Consider the following 22,625-nt stretch of genomic DNA (forward strand, 5'->3'; position numbering starts at 1 on the left):
AGCAGAGGAATAATATGATAAAATCTGCATAGCTACTGCATAATTTCATTTACGTTGCTGACTTCTTAATATATTTCCCAATTAAGTAAAAGTAAAAGAAAAAGATCATTTTGGTAGGGTGTGACAGGAGTATTAGGCTTATTGGGTTATTCACTGAGTAAGTTAAATAAGTGTCTAATCGCTATGTTGTACACCTGAAACTAATACAACACTGTATGTCAACTATAATATAAAAATTAAAATTAAAAAAAGATTGGTCTGGCCACTTTGGGTTGGAGGGGGCGGGGTGGCTGCAGGAAGGTCGCTGGGGCCTGCGGCAGTGCTCTGAGAGGGCGGCGGGCAGCTTGACCTAGGAGCCGATGAGGAGCGAGGTGGAGACAAACGTCCCTGGGAAGCAGGCCATGGGCTGGGCGTGCGGAGGGGTGAGAGGTAGGAAGAGGAAGGAGTGAGGTGGTTTCCCAGGACTTCCGGGCCAGGCTCCCATCGTGGGCTGCAAAATCAGCTTGTGCTCATTGACAGTTTATTCTTCATAGGAGAGCAGGAAAACAGAGCTCAAAATAAAAAGTGGGCCCAAGTCAGAAGTTTGGCGTTTTCCTTGAGGTTTTGAGGACAGAGCACAGAAGGCCTGGGGCCAGGATTTCAGCTCACTCACCTTAAGTTCCTCCATCCTTTCCTGGATGGCCGAGAGGTCAGATGAGTGGCTGGGGTCCTGCCCTTGCAGTGTTTCCTCAGCTTCCACTACCCAGGCCTCCAAAGCTTCTAAACTCTTGGTGAAGGTTTCATAGTCAAGAATTCCAGCCTTTTTTATTACCAAAGAAAATCGGTATTTAGAAATCTAGTGAAAGGACAAGTGGCTATTGAAATTACTTCTCATATCCTATGTCAAATTGCAATTTGACATACAAGGTTACCATGATTTAAATTTTCTTCTCTTGATTAATATAATTTTTCTGAAACTTAGAATGAATTACTTCTATGTAGGATTAAGTAACCAGTTAAAGTCACTTTTAAAATGTACTACCAGACAGAAGCATTCAGAATCTTAATATTAAAGCCACTTAGTGTTTATTTCATGTTATTTTTTTTTTAACACTTAGTGTTTATTAACTGAACATGTTTTACTCAGTACCACGGAAGGAAGCATTGGTTTAGGAGCAAAATTCTATTGTAGAGAACAGGGTAAGACTCCCACCTCCCCCTATCCCCACTGAAACTTCCAAGTTTGTTTATATTTTAATTCTTTGGCCTTGAAGGAGGCATTGTCCTAATACTGAAAAATTTTTTTCTTGTGTTTATGCTCAGAAGTTATAGAAGACCTAATTCACAATACCTACAGAATACGAGCTCTGTACCTGTAACATAGTCTGCTGTTTGCGAAGAGCCTGTTCAAGGGTGCCCAAGTGTTGACTCAAAGAGAGTTGGTCTGATTGAATGGCTGATGCTGCTGAAGCATCCACTTGTTGCTTGAGTTGCTCTCCCAGCTCATGGAGAACAAACAGGGAATCCTTAACTGTCCCCAGTCCTTTGAGGAGGTCCTATAGAAGATGAAAATATGCCTGTCATGAAACAACATGTTAAGTGTACTCCGTATTATAAACAATCAGCATAGGGCCACATATGTAGAAACACTCAATTCTTACTTGTCACATTATGACACTCAATAGCCTTCACTTGCAGAAAAAATAATCAAGAAGTGAATCTAATTTTAAAAAATATGCATGTATGAGGGGCTGAGTGAAAAAGGTGAGAGGATTAAGGGGGAAAAAAACTCACAGACCCAGACAGCAGTATGGTGATAACCAGAGAGAAAGGGAGGTAAGGGGACGTGGAAGCAGGTGAAGCGGGGGGCTAACGGTGCTCGAAGGAAGCTTGATGCCGAGCGGCGAGCATACAATACGGTACACAGATAATGTGTTACAGAACCGTACGCTTGAAACCTATGTAATTTTATTAGCCAATGGAACACCAATAAATTCAATAGATAAACTTTAAAAAATAAAACAAAAATAAAAATATGCATGTATATTATAATTTTAAAGAATACATTTACTATTCTGATAATAAAAACTACATGGGTTCATTGTTGGGCATTGGGCAATGCAGAAAAACATACATAAACAAGTAAGCAAATTCTGCAAGTAGAGCCAATAACTGTACAAGTTGGCAGTTTTTTTTTTCTGTTTCTTGATATAATTGATATCCAACTGAAAACACAGTGCTCCATTTTACCTCTTTCTACTTAATCAAACAAGCCCAAGAGATGAGTTTGTCCACAGTATTTCCTGCATGCTGGGTGGTGGCACCGCAGTGGCTGCAGCCCACCCTCCTGCCTCAGTGGGGTGTAGAACCCTAGCACAGCTCTGGCGGGGACCTCTAAGGGCGGACTGCACCTCCATGATTCTCCATGGCACCCCTGGCCTCCATCTTTTAGGGGACCCTCTTATATATTCAAAATGATAAGCCAATGGGAATTTTGTTTCTTGCTTCCGTCTTCCACTAAGACATGACAACTGACCGATTCTTCTCCCTATTGCTGGGGCCCACCAGATATGGTGGACAGAGCAGAGCCTGCTGTGCCTATGCAGGGCCTACTGTGAGAAGAAGAAAGGCAGAGGGTAACTTTAACCTTGACGCAGACATCAGGCAAATGCACAGAAGTAATTGGGAGCCCTGCACTCTAAAATAGGTGTATCTCAGCTCAGGAGGACTGCATGTCAAAACTGACAAATCTTGTAAGGATAAACTAGGTGGAAAGAAAATGCAATAAATTGTCTTCATTGTAAATATTAAAATTTAGCTCTAAAGTGATTATTATTAATAGAAAGGTATTAGAATAGGTTAATTTTTATTTATGTGCTTTTTATAACTTGCCTCATTTGGGATAAACTGAATGGGAAAGTTTATAAGAAAATATTTGAAATGAATTCATTAAGATAATGATAAATAAGGACAAATAATGAGAGCCATGCACTGGGTAAAACAAGAGAACTCTTCCCAAAAACTTTAAATAGGTCATTGGCAGATACAGTGAAAAAGAGAAATACTAAAAAGCTATTAAAGAGAAGTACAGGCCATGACCGGCGAGACTCAGTTGGTTGAGCATCATTCTGCAAAGTGAAAGGTCTCAGGTTTGATTCCCGGTCAGGGCACATGCCTGGGTTGTGGGCCCAGTCCCTGGTTAGGGTGCATGTAAGAGGCAGCCAATTGATGTTTCTCTTACACATCAATGTTTTTCTACCTCTCTTTCTACTTCCCTTCCCCTCTCTCCAAAAATAAGTAAATAAAATATTTTTAAAATATTAAAAGAAGTACACCCGTAAGTCAGGAGAGAAAGACTTCTTTCTACTATTAAATTCTTGGTAGAAATTATGTTGATGATTACATAAAAGATAATGAACCAAAATGGACAATACCTTTAACAACAGATTTTTAAAAAGTATACTACTATTCTCCATATGGTCATTTCTTATATAAACCACCTCTGTAAATACAGCCTAAATCATTCCCATGGATTGTATTTTGTTAGAAAAAAATGAGAAAACATCTCATCCTTAAAATTGAAACAAGTGAGAGGGGCCTTTTTAAATCTGATCCATGTGTTCTGAAGACCTTGTAGGCTCTTGGATACCAAAAACAATTATTTTTGGGTCATTGTCTCAGGTACTGAGGCATACAAAAGTTTATACACATCAGCACAGCCCTGCTGAACTTGAGAAGTCTAAGAAAGGCATGCTGGGAAAAAATCATAGTTCCTAAACATACATTGCAATCTTGAATCCAAGCAGCAACTTCGTCGTCGGCGATGTCCTTATTAGTGGCTGCCTTCAGGAGCTCATTGGTTCGCTCCTCCTGCTGCTGAACCGTGGAAGCACACTGTTTGGAGTAGTCCTTGTACCTCTGCCAGAGCTGTAGGAGGGCCCGGCTTGAGTGCAGCTGCTCAGCTATCTCTTCCAGCAAGTTATCCCATCTGGAAACAACAGCCAATGCTCAGGGGCAGGTTACCACCTCTCACCAAATGCTGTTACTCACCATTTTATTTTTCAGGATCCTGCTTCATGTAAAGTTGGAAATAATGCAAAGATGTCTCATTTCTGTTTACCATCATAAAAAGTAACCTTTCACACTCATTTTAGGGGTAGATCGTGGGAAGGAGGGCAACCTTTGGATATACAGCAGTTCTAATTTCTTTCTAAATATTTTCACTGCATTTAGTTATCATTAACTTCATTTTGTGAAAATTAAAGCATTAATAGAATAGAATCTATGAAGCTCAAATTCAAAGTGCCAGTACGTTTTAACTGTGTCATTACTTATAATGTGTTTGTGATATATAAGTCATGCATAACAGTGTCAAATTAGCATGCTCCATACCTCATAGTGACTTCCTTTAAAGTATTGGTAAGAGTTTCTGTCACAGGGGGGTGGCACTCTTTTAACAGCTGGTTGGTGATAGAGCCAAATTTCTGTAAGCTCTTTTCCTGTTTTTCTAGATCATCTTGAAGGTTCTGCCCAAAGGAAAAAATGCCACAGATAAAATGATAAGATTTAAATTCTTATAACCAAATCTAAAAGTAATTTGTACCTGTTTTCATGAAAATGCACATGTAAATGTGAATGTATAAACCATGACGTTGCTCCAATGCTTTATAAGCTTTCTTTAGATAATCGTTTCTTATTCTTTATGATTTCATTCTCATGGGTGTGAAGAGGCATTCTTAGCAATTAGGCCACCTTAGAGTATCACCTGGGGTCCTGCTAGAAGAGCTCACATATGGAGCCTTTGTCCATTATCCAGTGGGAAGCCACCGGTGGGGGGGATGCATGCAATCTGAACACTGCGGTTCTCTTTGCTGTTCACAGCTAAAACCCCAGATTCTGTTTTATTACATACCTAGAATTTTTTTTCTATCAGAAAGCCCCAACAATTAGACTTTAAGAAGTCATCACTTTTATGAGTATCATCTCTAAGTTCTATATCTAGTGTTCTTCCTTGAAAAGAATATTTATTAGACAGGCTCTAGACTTGGCACAGTAGTCTACCAGTGAAGGAGCTTGAAGGTGGATCTCTCTCTGGAAATACTGCTAGTAGTTCTGAGTAAGACTAAGTGATAGTCTCAGTTCCTGGTACACCTCTGTAGACAAAGGAGGACACAATAGCCTAGTCCTATTTAGCACTGGTATCTGATTTCCATCAAGTCAAAATATGCAGGGTAAAGACATATCTTAAGATCTGATATAAAGATGAAAAGACATATCTTTACATATGAAGACATGTCTCTAGATATGTCTTCATATCTTAAAACAGCATTTGCAGGTGTTAAACACGGAATAAGCTAAGTTAAAAAAGCACTTATAACCTCCTCAAAGTTATAAAATATGTTTTAAAACTTACTATTCTCAAATAAGTTTTAATGATTGTTAGTATCTACAGCAACGACTTAAGTTTTAAATAAAATATATATACATATTCTATCCTTCCTCCCTCCTGTCCCACGCCCCCCCAAAAGGTGTTCCCTTCAGAGAGTCTGCCTGCGAGGTGAGCAGCACGTAAACTTTGATCGCCAGGCCAAGGAGGAACGCGCTGGGCTCCTGCAGGCATCCCATCCTCCGCGTGCCTGCCCTGCCCGTCCCATAGTTCCCATTACTTAGCCGGGGAGTAAGAGCAGCGACAGGTGAGAGCACCCAGTGCCCAGGTGTGCAGGGACGTGAGGACAGCAGCTAATTTGAGGGCAGTGACCTCAGGTAGGAAGAGGGCTGTGTGTAAGTCAAACAGCAGCAACGTTATCCATCTAGATGAATACAATGATAACGCACGCACAGGAAAGGAAGCACTTAAGCGCTACAAAAAGAGGGTTCTGTGTACACATTGGATAGACAAGTGATAGTATGGTAAATGGAGGGAAAACAGTAGTTTAAAATTTTACCACTTTTGCTATTTTTCTCTTTGCTTTCTTTTTATTCCCTTAGAATATGTTTGGAGAAGAAGGATAAAAAGAGAAAAGGGGAGACACAAAATGTAGGGACAATGGATCAAGGAGGTTGATTGGGTTATAAAACAGATTCATGTGGATATTTATATGTTAAAATTTTAAAAATCATTTAATTATATAGCGGCTAATCCAAAATTGGGTATCCACAGGCAAGTTTGAATGAGTCATGAAAACAGCACGTAAAATTAATTTTAAATATTTTTTAAAAAGATTACATGTAAACAATATAGAGCAATATTCCAGGATGATATCTACATTTGGTTTGTTTTTAAAAAAAAAAAAATTCTCAAGTTAAAAGGCATGTGGAGGGCAGATCCTTCATTCCTTACCTGGAGGTTGTCTACCTGAACTTGCACAGCTTCTAAAGAGCCGATCAGCAGGCGGAACCGAGAAAGAGAGTACCGGGCCTCCATGAGGTAACCGTGCATCTCATCAAAGGCCGCTTTGTGCTGACCCCACTGGGCGTGCACGGACTTCAGCAGTGTCTTTAGCTGCGCAGCCTTTGGAAGGAGACAGACACTTCTCAGAATTGCATAGCATTTAAAATTAGGGAATTTATGTTCAATTGATGGGAAAACATTAAGAACTTCATCGGGGTTTCAGGCCTGACAGATTAACTCAAACAAAAAAGAGTTAAGGAAAGTAAGATGTAGCACCATTGAAACAGATGCCTCGTCTTACTTTTTGATCTACTTTTAATTATTTTATTTTTTTTAAATTTATAGGAGTGACATTGGTTAACAGGGTTATATAGTTTCCAAGTGTACATTTCTATGATACATAATCTATATATTGCATTTTGTGCCCACTACCCAAAGTCAAATCATCTCTTACTTTTGAACACTCAGTCTAAATTGAAATTTTTGAAAAGATTATATATATGATGTTTATATACTATATATTTTATATCAAATAATATAGAAGTTATAAAAGGTTGATATATTTAATACTACAGTATAGGAAATAAATGAAAGTTTTCACTAATGCAGTAACTCATTTAATCTTCATAACAACCTTATGAGGTTGGAATCATCATCCCCTTCTTATAAGTGAAGAAACTGAGGCACAAAGAGGTTACAAAAATCACTTGAGTCATACTGTTGGAATGTGAGAAACCTAGATTTGAATCTAGGCAAATCTGGACCCAGGAAATGAAACCTATTTGTCTATCTGTCTGTCTATCTATCTCACATATGTGCATGCACATATACAAATAAATATCTTGAGATAACACATCTAATAACATATTGCCCTATACTTATCTGTAACAGAAAAGTTAAGGTTTAGTTTGTCTGCGTATCATTTAGAAAGATACCTGTATATCATTTTGAAAAATGTCTGTGTTGGGCTTCCTGGATGTCCCCCCCTAATCTCCTAACTGTAATCTTTTGAGTATGGAGTATGGCCATAATTAAGAAAAGAGATCATATAATAAATTAATCTGCACCTTCATGCTCTGCTTTTCTTCTCAGCATAAATAAATAATGTTGAAACCAATCAAGATACTCTCCAAAGGGCCAAAGGACTAAGAAAGTACTGCCCCCAAAATGACGCGGGGCCATGGGTGCGGGCCGATGTCAGGGCCTATCCCCGGAAAGTCAGGAAGAGACGTGAAAATAAAGCCAGAGAAATACTTAAGTCATCTAGTTCCTCTTTGTATTATTTTTTTATCATCATGTGATATATCTATAAAGAAACAGTTTATTTATATGGTGAATTCTTTCCAAAGATTTGTGATAATTATAGAAGTGCATGAAATAAAATGAGTTAAAAATGGGTTAATAATAAGGTAAGGAGGAACTGCCCAGCTGCACTTGGAGAAGAGCACAGAGACTATGAGGAGCTGTTTGCCGTGCCATTGGTCTCAGTCATTAGCCAGCTTCGGCTTCAACTCTTGATTTTGTAAAGGGTGGACCATGACTACTTGGGTGCAGAACAGTATTTGCTTTCACATGTATTCTTATTAAAGGATTCAATAATCCATTCAGCATGTATTTGTCAAGTATCTTCGTCATGCTTATGTGTTAGAGAAGTAGACTATACCATATGGTAGAAATTGATAAATAACATAAATAATATAAATAAAAGCAGAGCCAAGAGGAGAGCCAGGGAGGCCGAGATGGGGGTGCAGAGGCTGTTATTTAAAACGAGGTGTCCAGGAAACCCCCCACTGAGAGGGCAAACTTGAACAAAGCCTTTGAGGATAGGGTGTGGTTCACATGTATATTTGGGAGACGGGTGATCCAGGCAGAGGGCACAGCCAGTGCAAAGTCTCTGAGTGTGGAACATGCCTGGTAAGTCCAAGAGCAGAGGACACCAGAGCAAAATGAGCCTGCGGGACGGCTGCAGGAGATGAGGTCGGAGGGACCCTGGGAGGCCAGGTCATGTGGGCCGTTAGGTCCTCGCCAGGTTTTGTCCTCATTCTAATGAGACCAGAAGCTGGTGGGGGGTTTGGAGCTGAGGGCTTGCGTGATTTGACTTCCATTTTAGCAGGACCTCCCTGGCACGGAGACCGTTCAGGAGGTCGCCAACCTCATCAAGGTGGGCGACCACGATGACTCAGACCCAGGCACTAACTGCAGAGACAGGCGCAGAGGCCAGGTTCTAGAGCTCGTCAAGAAAACATGGCTGGCAGGCGTGCTGATGGACTAGATGCAGGGGGTGAGAGGAAGAGACGAGTGGAGAATGACACCACAGTTTCCTGCCCAGATGAGTGGAAGGGTAGAACTGTCACTAACTGAGATGGCAGAAAGTGTAGGTTTGCGGGGGAGCGGGAGGTGGTTTGGACATGGAAGCTTGAGATGGCTACTGGTCGTGGAAGAGGAGACGTCTACAAGCTGAATTTCTCTCTCTACCCCTGCCTTTGTCTCTGTCTAGATTTTAGGAGAGAAATCCAGCCTGGGGATACACATTTGTGAAATGTCTGGGCTTGATTGGTCTCTGTGGACATAGAAATGGGTAAGATTATTGTATGTTTGTTGTAGAAAACACCCCAAATTTAAGTGCAAAAAGATGATGAAGAGATTCACAATTATTTACTCTGTTGCTTTAGGAAAACCACCACACATATCATGGACGTGAAAAGGCAGACGTGGGCGCGGAGGCGCCTCTCACAAGCAACGTTACCCTGTGGTCTAAGCTGGCCCAGGCCTGGCTGAGTTCCCGCAGCGTGCTCACGACGACACCAGACACGTCCTCTTTCTTGTTCTGAATCAAAGCAAGTCCATTTTGTTCAATTTTCTTGACCTCTTTTTCTTTTGCTTTAATCAAATCTTCTAGTTCCTGGAAGATTTTTTAAAAATAGTCCTTTTAAATTATTCTATGATAGTCTCATATCCTTAAAAAAATCTCTTACTAATCCAAAAAGCATATCATTCTCAGGGCAGGGTCTTCTTTCTATGTTTAAATTGTTTAAATAGTCTTTTTATCCCATGATAAATTAGCAAAACTTAAAAAAGTAAAATTCGATTACCTAGTAGATAAGGAAATGGCACCATGTAATTTTTTTCAAGAAACTACAGGAAAGAAATGGTCAGAAATGTAACATGATTATATTCTTAAATTCATGTATCTTGGTGTTGAAAAAATTACCCAGTCCAAGCCACAGGGTAAAATGCAATAGAATGGTAATCTGTGCCCCGTATCTGAGATTCAGTTACATTTCCGCTACGATAGAGCTGTGGCACTTTGGGTAAGTGAGAAACATCCACTGTGTCTCCGTTTCTTCAAGAGGTCTATTATCCTTTATTTCTCCCTAAAATAGTCTGATTCTATGTGATTTGAAAAAATTATAGGCTTTTTTCATGAGTCAAATTTTCATTTTCTTTGGGATGTGCATTTACAACTGTCAGTATGAGGTATTCAAAAAAGAAAATAAAATGAGGCAACGACCTGGAGATCATACTTAACCACACACCATACTCTTAAGTTAGACTTTAATGCCATTTGAAAATCCAGAGAGCTCCGTGATGCGCTCTGACTGCTAGCACAGTTTTATGAATGAACATGTGGGAGATCAAGTCACACAACCTGTCTCGGGTCTCAGAGCCGGTGAGGCTGAAGGTGGGCTTAGAACCCAACCTTCCGAGCCCACTGAGACCAAGCCCAGTGCTGGAGGCGAGGCAGCCGGACATGAACTGTGGGGAGGCTGTCCATCCCATGATGAGGTGATGTGAGGAGCCATACGTTAAGGCACGGCTCCATTTACAGTACACCCCCAGAACTGCATGTGGAGATGTGTAGGCCTTGGAGGTTAGAATGAAGAAAATCTCCAAATATTTTAAGTTTAGACAATGTCTCAATTCTGCAAAAAAAGACTTCTACCACTCCACATATGGATAACAAGACTGGGTCTGGGTGGTGTTATTGATAGGCTACAGGAAGGAGCCCAGTCTCTGCTGTATTGATTACAAAGGCCTCTTATTTTTTCTGTGTGGTCCAAACTGTGAACCACTCACTACTCAGTTTATAAAATAAGAATAATAATATATTTGCTTACCTCAAAAGGCTAACATTAGATGCATAAATAAATATATATGTGTATATAATATCTTTTAAGCTTTAAAAAACTAGGCAAATGTAAGATAGTGTTATTATATTCAGTCATTTGGTAATCTGCCACACTTCAGTGCAAATTTATTTATTTTTCTCTCCTTAATTATCATAAAGCTATTTTTGTCATGATGTACTAATTAGAAATTCATGCATTTAGTATTCAGAAGAGATCATTTCTGTTTTTAATGTTGTTTTTTAATTTCCACATTATAATTCTGTCAGAATTTTGACATCTTAGATAATTAACCAGGGAATGAATATAGTGATTACTAGGATTACAAGTCTTTTATGCAGTATAGAAAACATAATTAACTTTACTATTTAAGGATATTTCTCTCTACTTCTCTAGAAGATTAAATAACCATAAATAATCCTTCCAACATGTCTTTCATATGACTCTAAAATTCAACCACTGGAATTAAATTTACTCTCATTTATCCATAGACATTAACTTTTTTTCAGTGAGCAACAGTAAATTAATGATTCATTGTTTAGAAACACATCTCTAAAATGCTCCGCACATTTATATTGGCATGAAAGCAAAATCCAGGAGGGAAGCAAGACTAAGATATATATTTTGCATAAAATGAAGGTGTTTTCCTTTCCTTTCAATAATAATTAAAAGATAATTCTATTTCTGATCAATGAAAAGGAAAGCCAAGCCTAACATTTTTTGCTATAATGAGTCATTCTTAACTTGAGTTAATTTATAAGTATCAGTTTTTATGTTCTTTTAAATTAATAAATCACCTCTGAAAGAGTGGAAAAATATTCAAGATAGTTAAAACAAAGTGTAAGGCTTGAATCCAGTCACGGATTTAAGTATGCTGGCTTGAATTTCACACCTTGGTCCAAAGGAACAATTTCTCAAAAATGACAATAAATTTTGATCAAGGTTTGTGGTGCTGCCAAACAGAACCAGCCAGTTAGGAAACACACACACACACACACACACACACACACACACACACACACACACACACGCACGCACATCCCCCCCTCCCCCCCCGCCGCCCCAAAGAGAACTTGCCGGTTAGGCTATTGTGACTTATATGTGATGCACCAAAATAACTGTGTGGGCTGCATTCATTCTGTTCTTTGTTTCAAAAAATTACTTTTCTTTTGAAATCACAAGTTGGCATTGGTGTCAAGCTCCTTAAAGGGCACTTTAAGCCTTCCTCCCTGAGACTGCCTGATATGACCCTCTGGGAGACTAAAGTTTGTGTCCAAAAAGGAGTAAAACATGCCAAGCACCCACTACATTTTCCAGATAGCAATGTCTCTCTCTATTAAACAGGAGACACACTCATGAAAAGAAACAAAATAGAAAATGGCAGAAGAAAAGTAAATTAAAAGAAGAAAAAATATACTAAAAAACGTGAGAGGAAGAAAACCAGAAAAGTTATATTAATGTATTATTTTAGTCTTTTAATAGTAAAGTCTATAATAACAATATAACAAGGAAGCACTAATCCTGTTAATGTTAACATGTAAATTAGTCTCTAATTTTAATGGAATTGCTTTAAACTTAGGAGCTCATCAAGAGGGATAACTCTCATCTTTCCAAGTAAAAATCTGAAATTCTGGCTTATTTGCACAATTTAGAATTGATGGCCTAAATTAGAAATACTCTTGGCCCCTGGAAAATCGGAAATGCAACGACAGATGTTTTTGTTCTTCCATATTTTATACACCCATCTTCTGATGTGAGGCTTTTTTTTTTAACTTCAAAGTATTTCTCTCCATTATAGTTTCCATTGCCATTTTTATGCACCGTTGGAATTGCAGTCCATTAGCTTGTCAGCTCTTCCTTTCTGAACCAAAAAGCCTTGATTCCGAGCTTAAATATACCTCACTTTATGTGCCCCACAGAAAAAGTTCTGTTTGGAAGAAAGTTCATTACTAAAGGCCTTCCTTGTGAAGTCTGGACTATAAAAACAAGCTTTGGGATAGGAGCATTTCTGCAGGATTACCGCCCCACTGAGTCTTCCGTTGTTCTTAGGAAACACTACAGAGAAGCGCCACTATAAATTCTTAAATTATTTTTAGAAACAATGAATGCAGGGTTAACTGTTACAGCTCACATTTCTTCTGCATAAAGCAGAATACCTGGGGAAATATTACGTGTTCCCTGGTTCCTCGGAAACTTTGAGAGTGTGCCCCCTCACCCTGAACCCACAATCCTTGTCACTAACAGAGCACGGGGACACTGCTAAGTGCTTCCCCAAGTGACACAGTAGTGATGTTGTCACCTCTGAAGCACTTGCTCATTATGGTTGAACCAGAATCCAAGCCTCCAGTGCTAACTCCCATACATGGGAAACACAGGAGAGGGAAGAGCAAAGTGAACGGCACGTTAAGGACACACACAGGCTAATCCTGAATCTGGGGCCAGTTGACATTTTCTGCGACAAGTTAATAGTATTAAGAAAGTATTAGAGACTTAAGAGAGCTGACAAGCATATGTAGCATGTGGACACTGTTGTATCTTTATGGAAACAAATTAACTGAAAAGAGGCACTTTACAAACAATTTAGGAAATAGGGTTATGGGTTGAGCATTAAGAAATATTAAGGGATCATCGCTCAGCTTTTTGTGGTGATAATATTATGGTTATACGAGAAAAGTGGATTCTTTGGAGCTATGTATTGCAGCATGCAGGAACAAAGCGGCAAGCCCTCTGGGATTAACTACGGCATCTTCAAGACAAGAAATAGTTCAGGCACATAGGTCAAAATCTTGAAAATTACCAATCTGATCATCAGTATATGAGGGTTAGCAGCATTCTCTTTTTACGAGTGTGATTAAAAAGTCTATTTTCAAATTTTAAAAAAACAGCTGAAAAAAGCTGATAGGAAAACTACAAACTCACATCATCAGAGAAATCTGTAACCAAATGTGACTTTTTTCAATATTTAACTCTCAGTTCTCAAGAGCTGCAAACTCCTCTGGCATATGCCGTGTAGTTGTGAACCTGGGCATGCCAGCCGCCTGGACCACTTACCTGGCAGTCCTTCATTGCATTCTGAACTGAAGCCTGATCTCCAATTCGCTGCTGTTGTTGTAGCCTCTTTTCCTGGGTTTCAAACCAAGTTTTCGTACATTGTACATTATTTTCATATTCTGACCAAGATTCCAGTAAGCCTTCCAACAACTGAATCTGAACAAACATAAGGAAATGAAATTTGCAATTTTATTTTAAATTCAAATCATTGGGAAGCCGCTGTTTCCTCCAAACTGAGAATTCTTTAAACACAGTCCATTGTGTATATGATTAAGAAACGACTGTTACAAAGTGCGAATCAATGGCTATTTTTGGTAAGCAAGTAAAGAACTTCAGTCAACTGGAAGCAAAGCCAAAACAAATGAAGAGGCATCTTTAAAACGCTAAAACCATGAGAAATATACAAAGAGCAGAGGGTGCAGGAGGCAAAATAACTACCATGACTAAAGACCACGGAGAGCCAGTAACCGTCAGTGGCTCTCTCTCTGGAAGCATCCTGAGTCCAGGGCAGCCACATCCCTCAAGGAATTAATGTTCTTACAGGGTGTACCTATTCTTGGAGTTTTCATGAAACGCGGACAGACAGCAGAGGCCACTTGGCTTACCTTCTCAGCTACTAGACCCTGCAGGATCTGCCAGCTCTTGTTCATTGCTCCAAGCTGCTCAGCGAAATCAGTCTTATCGCTGCGTTTACTTTCCACGTCCTGAGTGCTGATTTGCAGCACAGACTGGTTCACAAAATCAACTGTCAGCTGTTTACAGTTAATGTCTATCTGAAAACCCTAAACAAAGAAGGAAAGAAAATAAGAAAGCAAGGTCACACATATACCTGCCTTATATTTTATCAGGAGTTGGAAAGCCTTACCTAACCTTAAGATTAACACTATAACTTCCATGATTTAGTACAAAAGGTATTATCTGTGTGTAATCATATAACCCATTATTTTCAGAAGCTGAATATATATAAATATATTCATATATAAATATATGAAATATAAATTAAATGTATAACTTTTGAATTTATAGATATATTTGAATTTATAAAAACATAAAAATTTGAATTTGTAAATACATTGACTATGAGCACACATACATTTTAGGCAGAGGATGCAGAGTTGGATAAATTGTACCATCACATTACAAAATATTTATAAATTACAGTATTTTTAATGATTTCTTAAAATGACACAAAATCTTATTTACAATTATTCCTAAAACTGGACAACTTTTCTATGCCTATAACTAGCAAGGTGAATGTCTTACTCTTCTCCACCTAACTGGTCACGCTCTATGAAACCTAGGCTTTACGACCTGATTTCCATCACTTGAGTCTTCGAGTTCCTTCAAATAAAATAGCTCTGAACTATGAAAACTTAAAAATAAACCAGGTTTAATTACCTTGTATTTCTGAAGGTATTCATGAATTGCCTTGTAGCCTATGCAATTTTGTATGTCCTCCTCATCCTTTCGAATGACATTTTCCATGAGAGAGATCCAGGTCATGACTTCGGAAATGGCGTGGCGAGATGGCAGCTTGTCCATCTGGAGCTGCTCAGTAAGAGAACAGGTCACAAGTGTCAAAATCCAAACCCAGTTTCTGCTAACCTAAAAACCCTACACTAGTTCTTATTAATGTACCAAAAGCGATAACACTTCTTAATATCTTTTCTGGATCTTAATCTCATTAGAAGCTTGGAACTCAACATCAGGCAAACACTGAAGGATAATAGTCATCTTAAGGTTCACTCGATATCCAATACTATAAACATTGTATAAACATTAACTAATTAATCAAAACACCAGCAAGAAGAAAATATTATTGTTATTTTAGAGCTAGTTTTATGACTTTAAAAAAAGCTTAACTACAAAACATTCAACAGATGTATTTTATTAATTATCTTGTAAAAATCTCTGTGTTTTATGACTCAAGAATGTTAAAAGAAGAAGAAAAATACCACACTACAACCTATCATTTTCTAGAGTTTTGGCACTTTAATATTTATTCCTAAGAGCATAGCCAATTTCTTCCGTCTTTAACTGAAATAAACTTAGAATTCTGAAGCTTACTACATCATACATTGATGCAGATATTTATTAGTGAGAGGAACAAAAGTAATCATTTACACTACTTATGGCCTTTTATGTGGCGTAGAATGATACAGAGATAAATGTGAGATGTTTCTTGTCCTCTAGAAATGTATAGCTGCTGATTATCAGGAATAAGGAATTTACATTAAATACATCTATCATACCTTATATACAGTGATAAGTGCCAAAGAGAGAGAAACGTAAACCATCTGGGAGTTCAGAAGAGAGAAGTATATTTCCAGAAAAAAGAAGTCCTGACTTACCTTCTCTTACTTTCCTTCATTAATTGAATGAATGCCAGTGGCTGTATTGCAGGTAAGATTATAGCTCTTTTACAATTATTGTTATTAAATCTTCATAACAACCTACTTAATGGGGTGGCATAGTTACCCACATTTTACTCAAGAGAACAGAATGAATTTAAACAAGGCCAGACAGGGATTCTCTCTCTCTCTCTCTCTCTCTCTCTCTCTCTCTCACACACACACACACACACACACACACACACACACACACACAGAAGAAGCCCTTAGAAGATATGGCATTTGTAGGTATGGCCTTGGTTGAATAGTTCATTTTTGGTATGCAACCCAATGGAAGAGAGAAAAGACAATGTTCAAGACAAAGCTGATTTAAATTTGTGAACAGAAGTAGATTAATGTCGTTTTCCATTTAATATTGCTGGAATCAGTTACTACCGATCAAACCAAAGATTCTTTCTATACCTGATGGAGCTTTTCTTGAACAGCTGGAATATTTGTCAGCAGGTCAGTCCACTGGCCATCAATGTGCGACAGCTCAGAGCGCAGGGTGGCTGTGTCCACTTTCTTTAATCGAAGAAGCCGATTTCCAGTGCTTAGAACAGATGACTTCAGGGAAGATTTGGCGTCCACTTCTTTGGAAAACTCCTGAAAGAAGGAATAAAGTTCAAATCAGGAGTAAGTAGCCAGAACTGAGACAAACTGATTGCATAAACAATTTTTCTTTACATCTTGAAGGAGAGTTATGTTAAGCATTCCAGAGAAAAAAGGATACCCCAAAGCAGCATTCCCTTGCCTTGAAGGAAAGAGCCTACAATGAAGCCATTACCTATAAATTACGTCAAGAGGCAATGTGGAGCTGTGGTATTTTGCATAATTATTCAACACACAGAATCAACATTGACAGATTCTCAAGAACGCGGTTTATGAAGTTTTCCCATTGGTCAGGCCTTACCTATAGACTTGTAAGCAATACATTTAAATTCTTACCAGGAAAGCATTCAGATGGTCACGGACCATCTCTAGTTCTTGAGGGACGGTCACGGATTGCTGAGTCCAAAATTCTAGCCTGTCTTGTGCAGACTGTAACCAGTGAATTAGAGCTGCAGATTCACTTTGATATCTGTAAGTATGTCAATGAGCCTAGTAAGTAAACATCCAATCCCTTCTTTCTGCTAACCCATGCCATTCACCCCTGCTAATTTTAAAAGAAGAATGATACATTTGGGAGAACAATGCCCTGGGCTGAAACTCTTAAATTCTCTTCTCTTCATATTTATGCTTAAAGCAAGATAGTCTCTCTGGTTTTCAGTTTTGCCTTCCCTAAATTAAAAATAAAAGTATATTTCCCCTATTCTTTCATGTTGAGGTTGTTCAGACAATATTAGATAATTGCTATTAAATTTCTTAGGAATAAAGATGGCATAGACATAGTATTTCATTTTGTGAAATCAACCCTCCACTTCTTAAGTATTCCCATTGTCCATAAGAAACTCCATCTTCTCAAAACTACTTTTTCTTCTCTCTCTCTAAGGCTTGGCTGTGACCACTCACATGTGGTCAGTAGGCAGGGGAGGACAGCTCAGAGGTAAGGTACCTGCCTCCCTGCCACGTACTTTACCAACTGGGGGTTCTGTGTTTGCCTTTATTTTCCAAACTACGTGGTGAGTTCCTAGGGGGACATATCTTTTTCAAGGTCTGTACTCACTAGCCTTATAAAATCTCTTCCCCTTAGTCTATAAATATGCAAAAGAGTCATTGTATTACCTGGTCCAGTGTTTCAGTATTGTTTCCAGTCTGTGAAGTTCCTTAGACACTTTGTTGGTGTTATTTAGCCAGTGTTCTCCAAGCTGGTTTAGCTGGCTTTCTAGATCCGAGCAGCTAACAGACATCAGAAGTCGTTTCCCGTCATCTAGCACCTGGTATAATTTGGGCTGGTACTCATTAAGGCTGGATTTCAAATGCTAAAACAATCAAAAATACTGGGTCAGAAGTCTGGATAATACAATTTGTCTCTCTGAGAATCATAATTCCTCTGGTGCCCGCTGTGTTCCTGTTACCCTAAGTCAAACTTCAACTACTTGCACCCAAGTAACATTGGAAGCTTGGAGGTGCTTCATCTACTATATCTAAGTAGGGGCATTTTTAAAATTTTTTTTTGGTGGTGGTAACTTTACATGCATTTCAGACTGTCAAACTATAATTATTTCAAGAATAGTGTGACACCAGCATAAATTACAGAAAATGTTTGGTGCAAGCTGAGTTTTCAGAAAGAGTACTCTTTCATTTAAAAAAATATACTTTTAATGCTCTATTATAAAACAACAAACGATAATTATTTCAAGATAGTGTGACATCAGTATAAACCACAGAAAGTGTTTGGTGGAGGCCGAAATTTCAAAAGGAGCTCCCATTAAAAACAAAAACAAAAAAAACCTTCTTATATTCTATTAGAAACCAAATGCTTAAAATTTATGTGCTTTCAACAATGGCAATAGCTTTGAAATAAAAGTAGCAGTACTTAATAAAATATTTAATTGCGAGTGTGTTTAGATTCTGTTAAAACCATGGGAAAGTTTCAAAAGAAAATGTGGCAACTCTCACCCCAAGACGCCACAGGGACACCGACCTGGAAGAGGGTGATCCGGTCGACGAGCCTGTCCTCGCTCTCCTCCACCAGACCCACACTGGGGATGCTGCCTTCCACCACCTCCAGCTGTTTGCTGAGCTCCTGCTGGTCCTCATCCAGGTGGGACCATGTCTAGAAAGGCAACATCAGTCTGTGAGCCAGAAAGCCCCCTAGAAGGAACAGCATGCCTCTTTGCGTGCCAAATATACACGTGACAGGTTCTCTTTGAAGTTATGGCCCAGATGCCTGTGGTGCGGTTTGCTTTGGGAAGCCAAGGGTGGCTTCGAAGCCAGGAAGCAGAGAGTGAGGCTGAAAAGCATGGTAAGTGGGCTGTGGCCTCTGCAACTAACTAGCAACCTGCACAAGTTACTAAACAAACGTGGACCAGATACTCAACTTCTCTGAACCTCATTTTTAACATTTAAAAATGGATAACAATACCTAGGTACTGCATTTTGCAGATTGAATAGAATAATATATGCAGCACACCTAGAACACATTCGGCATCTGGTATACCTAGTTTCATTCTTTACCATGGTAATGACGACCGCATGATTTAACTAAAAGGGTTTGGCGTGTCTGCTTCAAGTAGTAATGAACTAAAGGCATTACACTTGCAAATTAAGAAAACACAGACATTTAAGAAATATGACTATGTAGTATATAAACATTCTACTAAGGAGAACTCTCAAATGATTTTCCTACATTCAGATTTTTATTTTGTCTTAAATTAGAAAATCTTTTTTTTTTTTTTTCAATCACTTGGAGTTTGGGTCAATAATTTATAGCAAATGTGCAAAGTTTTTCAACCCGACAATCCAAACCCAGTGCATGAGCATTCATCCAGCTGACTCTCAGCATGGCATTGGCTTTATCAAAATGCAAACAGGAAACACAGAGCAACCCGGCAGCAGGTGACGTGGAGTGCGGAAGGGCTCCAAGGCTGCGCAGGACGCAAATAGCAGGAATAAGTGTGTCTTGCCTTAATGGTCTGTTTCACAGTCGGGGGTCTGCTCTCGGGCAGGACCGCGGCATCAAGAGTCTCACCTCTAGAATGTACTCCAACTCTACGCCCCTTTTGTGGGCCCGTTTCAGGACAGCGGAAGCCTGCGCCATCACTTCTGTGTGGAACTGAGTCTCCTGTGGGGCTGCAAAGCTGATGATCTTTCTGAAGAGTGTTTCCGTCAAAATCATATGCGATTCCAGACCTTGAAAGTATTCCTGCAATTTTTCAAGTAGAAAGAGGTCGGCGATTCATTCATACACTGCCTTACAGTAAAAATTGCTTCACATGAAGAATGGACAGTATTTGGTTAATAAGTGAGCGATACTGTTCCTTTGCTGCTGGCCTCCCCACTACCCAGGCGGAGATAGGGGCTGCAGACTTCTAACTGGCCTCTTCTGTCCTTCCAACACGTGCACCTACAGGACGCTGTGCTGCAGACACTCTGGGCCCAAACAGAGGCCTTCACCTGCAATCAGCTCCTGATCAAACTCCTGCTGAGTCCTTCGGCCCTATACGTCTGGCCGTCCGTACTGCCCTGGCACGCCTCTCACGAACCCCACCACACACACTGGCCCCCCTTGTTCCTCAACACATGAGGCCCCACTCCTAACCGTGGCCTCTGCTTCTGCTCTGTACTTACTGAGATGACCTCAACAGACACATTCAAAGCTCTCCTTCTTCTGCGGCTGGTCTTCAGCTTTACTTTTCTGAACCCCCAGAGCATTGGTTGTGCTTGGCACTCACTGCCAAGCATAGCTTGACACACACTGAGTGGTATTATGTGCTTTTAAATTTCCCTCATGTTACACTTACAAAACTGTAGGCCTTGCACAATCCTACAAATGTGTTTTGAATTGTTACTTTTGATGTGGAAAAAGGCACCAGAGGAGGGAGATAGAGTTCATTCCATTTCTTATTCTTGGCACCTTGGGTAGAACTGAAGGACTGAGAATCGACAATATTTAGTGCATATTATGTGCCAGGAACTCTATCAGCACTTGACCAACTAACTCACTTAATCCTTACAACTTTATGAGGTAGGTAGACTTAGTTCCCATTTTACATGTGCGGACACTGAACTGTGTGTCCAATCTATCCAACTTGCCCAAGGGCACTGCAAAGCTAGCTCTCCCTCAGAAAATGCTCTGGTCAGAAGCTGGAACCATTATTACTGTATCATAGAATTTTAAACTTGGAAGAGAACTCAGAGGTCCCTGAGCCCAGCATTCGGGGAAAGCTGACATTCCTGTTAAGACCCTCTCCCCTGCCAGCCTTGGGTGGGCTTCTCAAGGCTGGGAGGGCTACCTGCTCCGCTCCTTTCAGACCTCTTCATCTACTGGGCTTTATTTCTGTTATTTATATTCATCGATTCTAGTTTCTTCTCTGGAATAACTCGGGAGGCTATTTTATTACTAGGGTCAAAGATTTGAGAAGAACCAGATGCGAACTTTAAAGCACTGCTTTCAAAGCCAAATGATAAGGCTTTAATAAATCACAAAGTTTTGCACAGAAACCTCTGGGAAAAACAGCAAGAAGTAAGATTAAAAAAAAAAATGCACCTTTAGAAGCCACCAGAGAGCTACATGATGGGAGAATGTTAACCATCTGTGACCCAATGGAATTTCTGAAGTTTCCCTATAGGAAACCCCCAGAGTCTGGGAGTTTGGGGTTCAGGACTGGCTAAACTGCTCTTCCTGTAATCACTGCTAATAATGCAAGTGTTACCTCAGTGTGCGCAATCAATGGGCAGGCCTGCACTACAGGGGAGCGTCTAACGTGAACTTGGTGTAGCACATACAAATGGAGCAACTTCAGGCCTACCAAGTCTGATTATGTAGCAAAAGGACCTGGTGTCCCAGGAGGACACTCGGGAGGCCTGCAGCAAGTAGAGGAGCATGCGCTTAAGGGCCAAGAAGGGCCGGGTGACTCAGGCAAGAGACAGGAACCCAATCCCAGAGCAGAGCGAGGAGCCCTCGGCCAGACAAGGGAAGGCAGGGAGAACACCTGGGACTGGATCAACAGGCGGGCATAGGCACACAAAGAAAAAGAGCAGTGAAGAAGGAAGCTGGACTCCCTTTAAGAGAGCCCCCGAGCTTCCCACTGATGGCAGTTTATGAAGAGAGAAAGCCTGGCAGATGCTAGTGAGGAAGTGACAATTAAAATCACTGCTAAGGTTGATATTCTTTTTACTTACAAAATTATAGAACATATCCTCTATAACTGTTCTGTGCTACTAAATGCTAGTAGGTTTGAGTCTACATTTGTTGACCACTTTAAAGATTAACTGGCATGTGTCAGAAATCCTAAACGATTGAAAATACTGGGTTTTAGTAAACATATATCAGAAAATGAGACTATGCTTTCACAAGTACACTCTCTCCCCACGTCTCTCTCCCAGCACCCCCACCTTATGTTTGTCAAGTAGCTGTTGGATTTCCTCTTTGGAAGACACGATCATTTTCTGGTCGCCCGCCATCTTCTCTTGTCCAGTTTCCAGCAGGTCAGCCAGATCTTGCAGGGCCCTTTCGTACTGACTCTTGAGTGCAAGATTCTGGTTCAGTCCACTCCGCCGAGAGCCGATGGTCATCATCAGTTCGTCGTACATGTCCTTAGACACAGAGAGAGCATTAGTCACTCTCAAGTCATGTTTTGGCTCCTCTTTGAAAATACATTACCTACCAAGCTCATGACGCAAGGACGCTCCTCCAGGTGCCTGCCTGGGGCGATGCTCTGTGTACAGGGTATCTGCCTGCCTGCCTGCCTTAGAATCCTCACTTCAAAAACTTCTTTCAAAAAAGGTAAGCCCATTGTTTTTAACATTCCAAAGGATATGCAAAAAGTTGCCTAGAAAAAAACACATGAGGTAGATCTGACCACTGTCTTTTAGGGATTCTAATTGTTTGTGGAGATTTATGGGGTTAAAATATTAAAAATCCGTTCATGGGGCTGAGGAACATGTCACAGAATGTATAATTCTGATTTTTATAATGTTCTCAACATACATACAACTTTAGAGTAATTGAGTATAGTATCTTTAACATTTCATCTGCTAAATAATAATCAGATTTGGACTCTTCTTCAAATAAAGAGCTTG

General features: G+C 39.8%; 1 protein-coding gene across 5 annotated transcripts in view; it reads right to left on the bottom strand.

Annotated features, from left to right (window-relative positions):
* The window catches only part of SYNE1 (spectrin repeat containing nuclear envelope protein 1), a 414,665-nt gene that overhangs the window by 87,836 nt on the left and 304,204 nt on the right, over positions 1–22,625 (bottom strand). For all 5 annotated transcript variants that reach the window (XM_054570132.1, XM_054570129.1, XM_054570128.1 and 2 more), the window contains 15 exons: positions 21,939–22,139; positions 19,573–19,746; positions 18,526–18,657; positions 17,664–17,860; positions 16,887–17,019; positions 16,362–16,544; positions 14,947–15,096; positions 14,154–14,330; positions 13,549–13,704; positions 9,117–9,272; positions 6,320–6,490; positions 4,372–4,505; positions 3,763–3,967; positions 1,353–1,535; positions 653–799 (listed from right to left, as the gene is read on the bottom strand). In XM_054570132.1, coding sequence (XP_054426107.1) covers positions 653–799; positions 1,353–1,535; positions 3,763–3,967; positions 4,372–4,505; positions 6,320–6,490; positions 9,117–9,272; positions 13,549–13,704; positions 14,154–14,330; positions 14,947–15,096; positions 16,362–16,544; positions 16,887–17,019; positions 17,664–17,860; positions 18,526–18,657; positions 19,573–19,746; positions 21,939–22,139 — 2,499 coding nt within the window. The remainder of the gene's footprint in view (positions 1–652; positions 800–1,352; positions 1,536–3,762; positions 3,968–4,371; positions 4,506–6,319; positions 6,491–9,116; positions 9,273–13,548; positions 13,705–14,153; positions 14,331–14,946; positions 15,097–16,361; positions 16,545–16,886; positions 17,020–17,663; positions 17,861–18,525; positions 18,658–19,572; positions 19,747–21,938; positions 22,140–22,625) is intronic.

The sequence above is a fragment of the Pteronotus mesoamericanus genome, unplaced genomic scaffold, assembly GCF_021234165.1.
Source record: "Pteronotus mesoamericanus isolate MK-2021 breed Mesoamerican mustached bat unplaced genomic scaffold, CSHL_Meso_final contig_20, whole genome shotgun sequence".
NCBI lineage: Eukaryota > Metazoa > Chordata > Mammalia > Chiroptera > Mormoopidae > Pteronotus > Pteronotus mesoamericanus.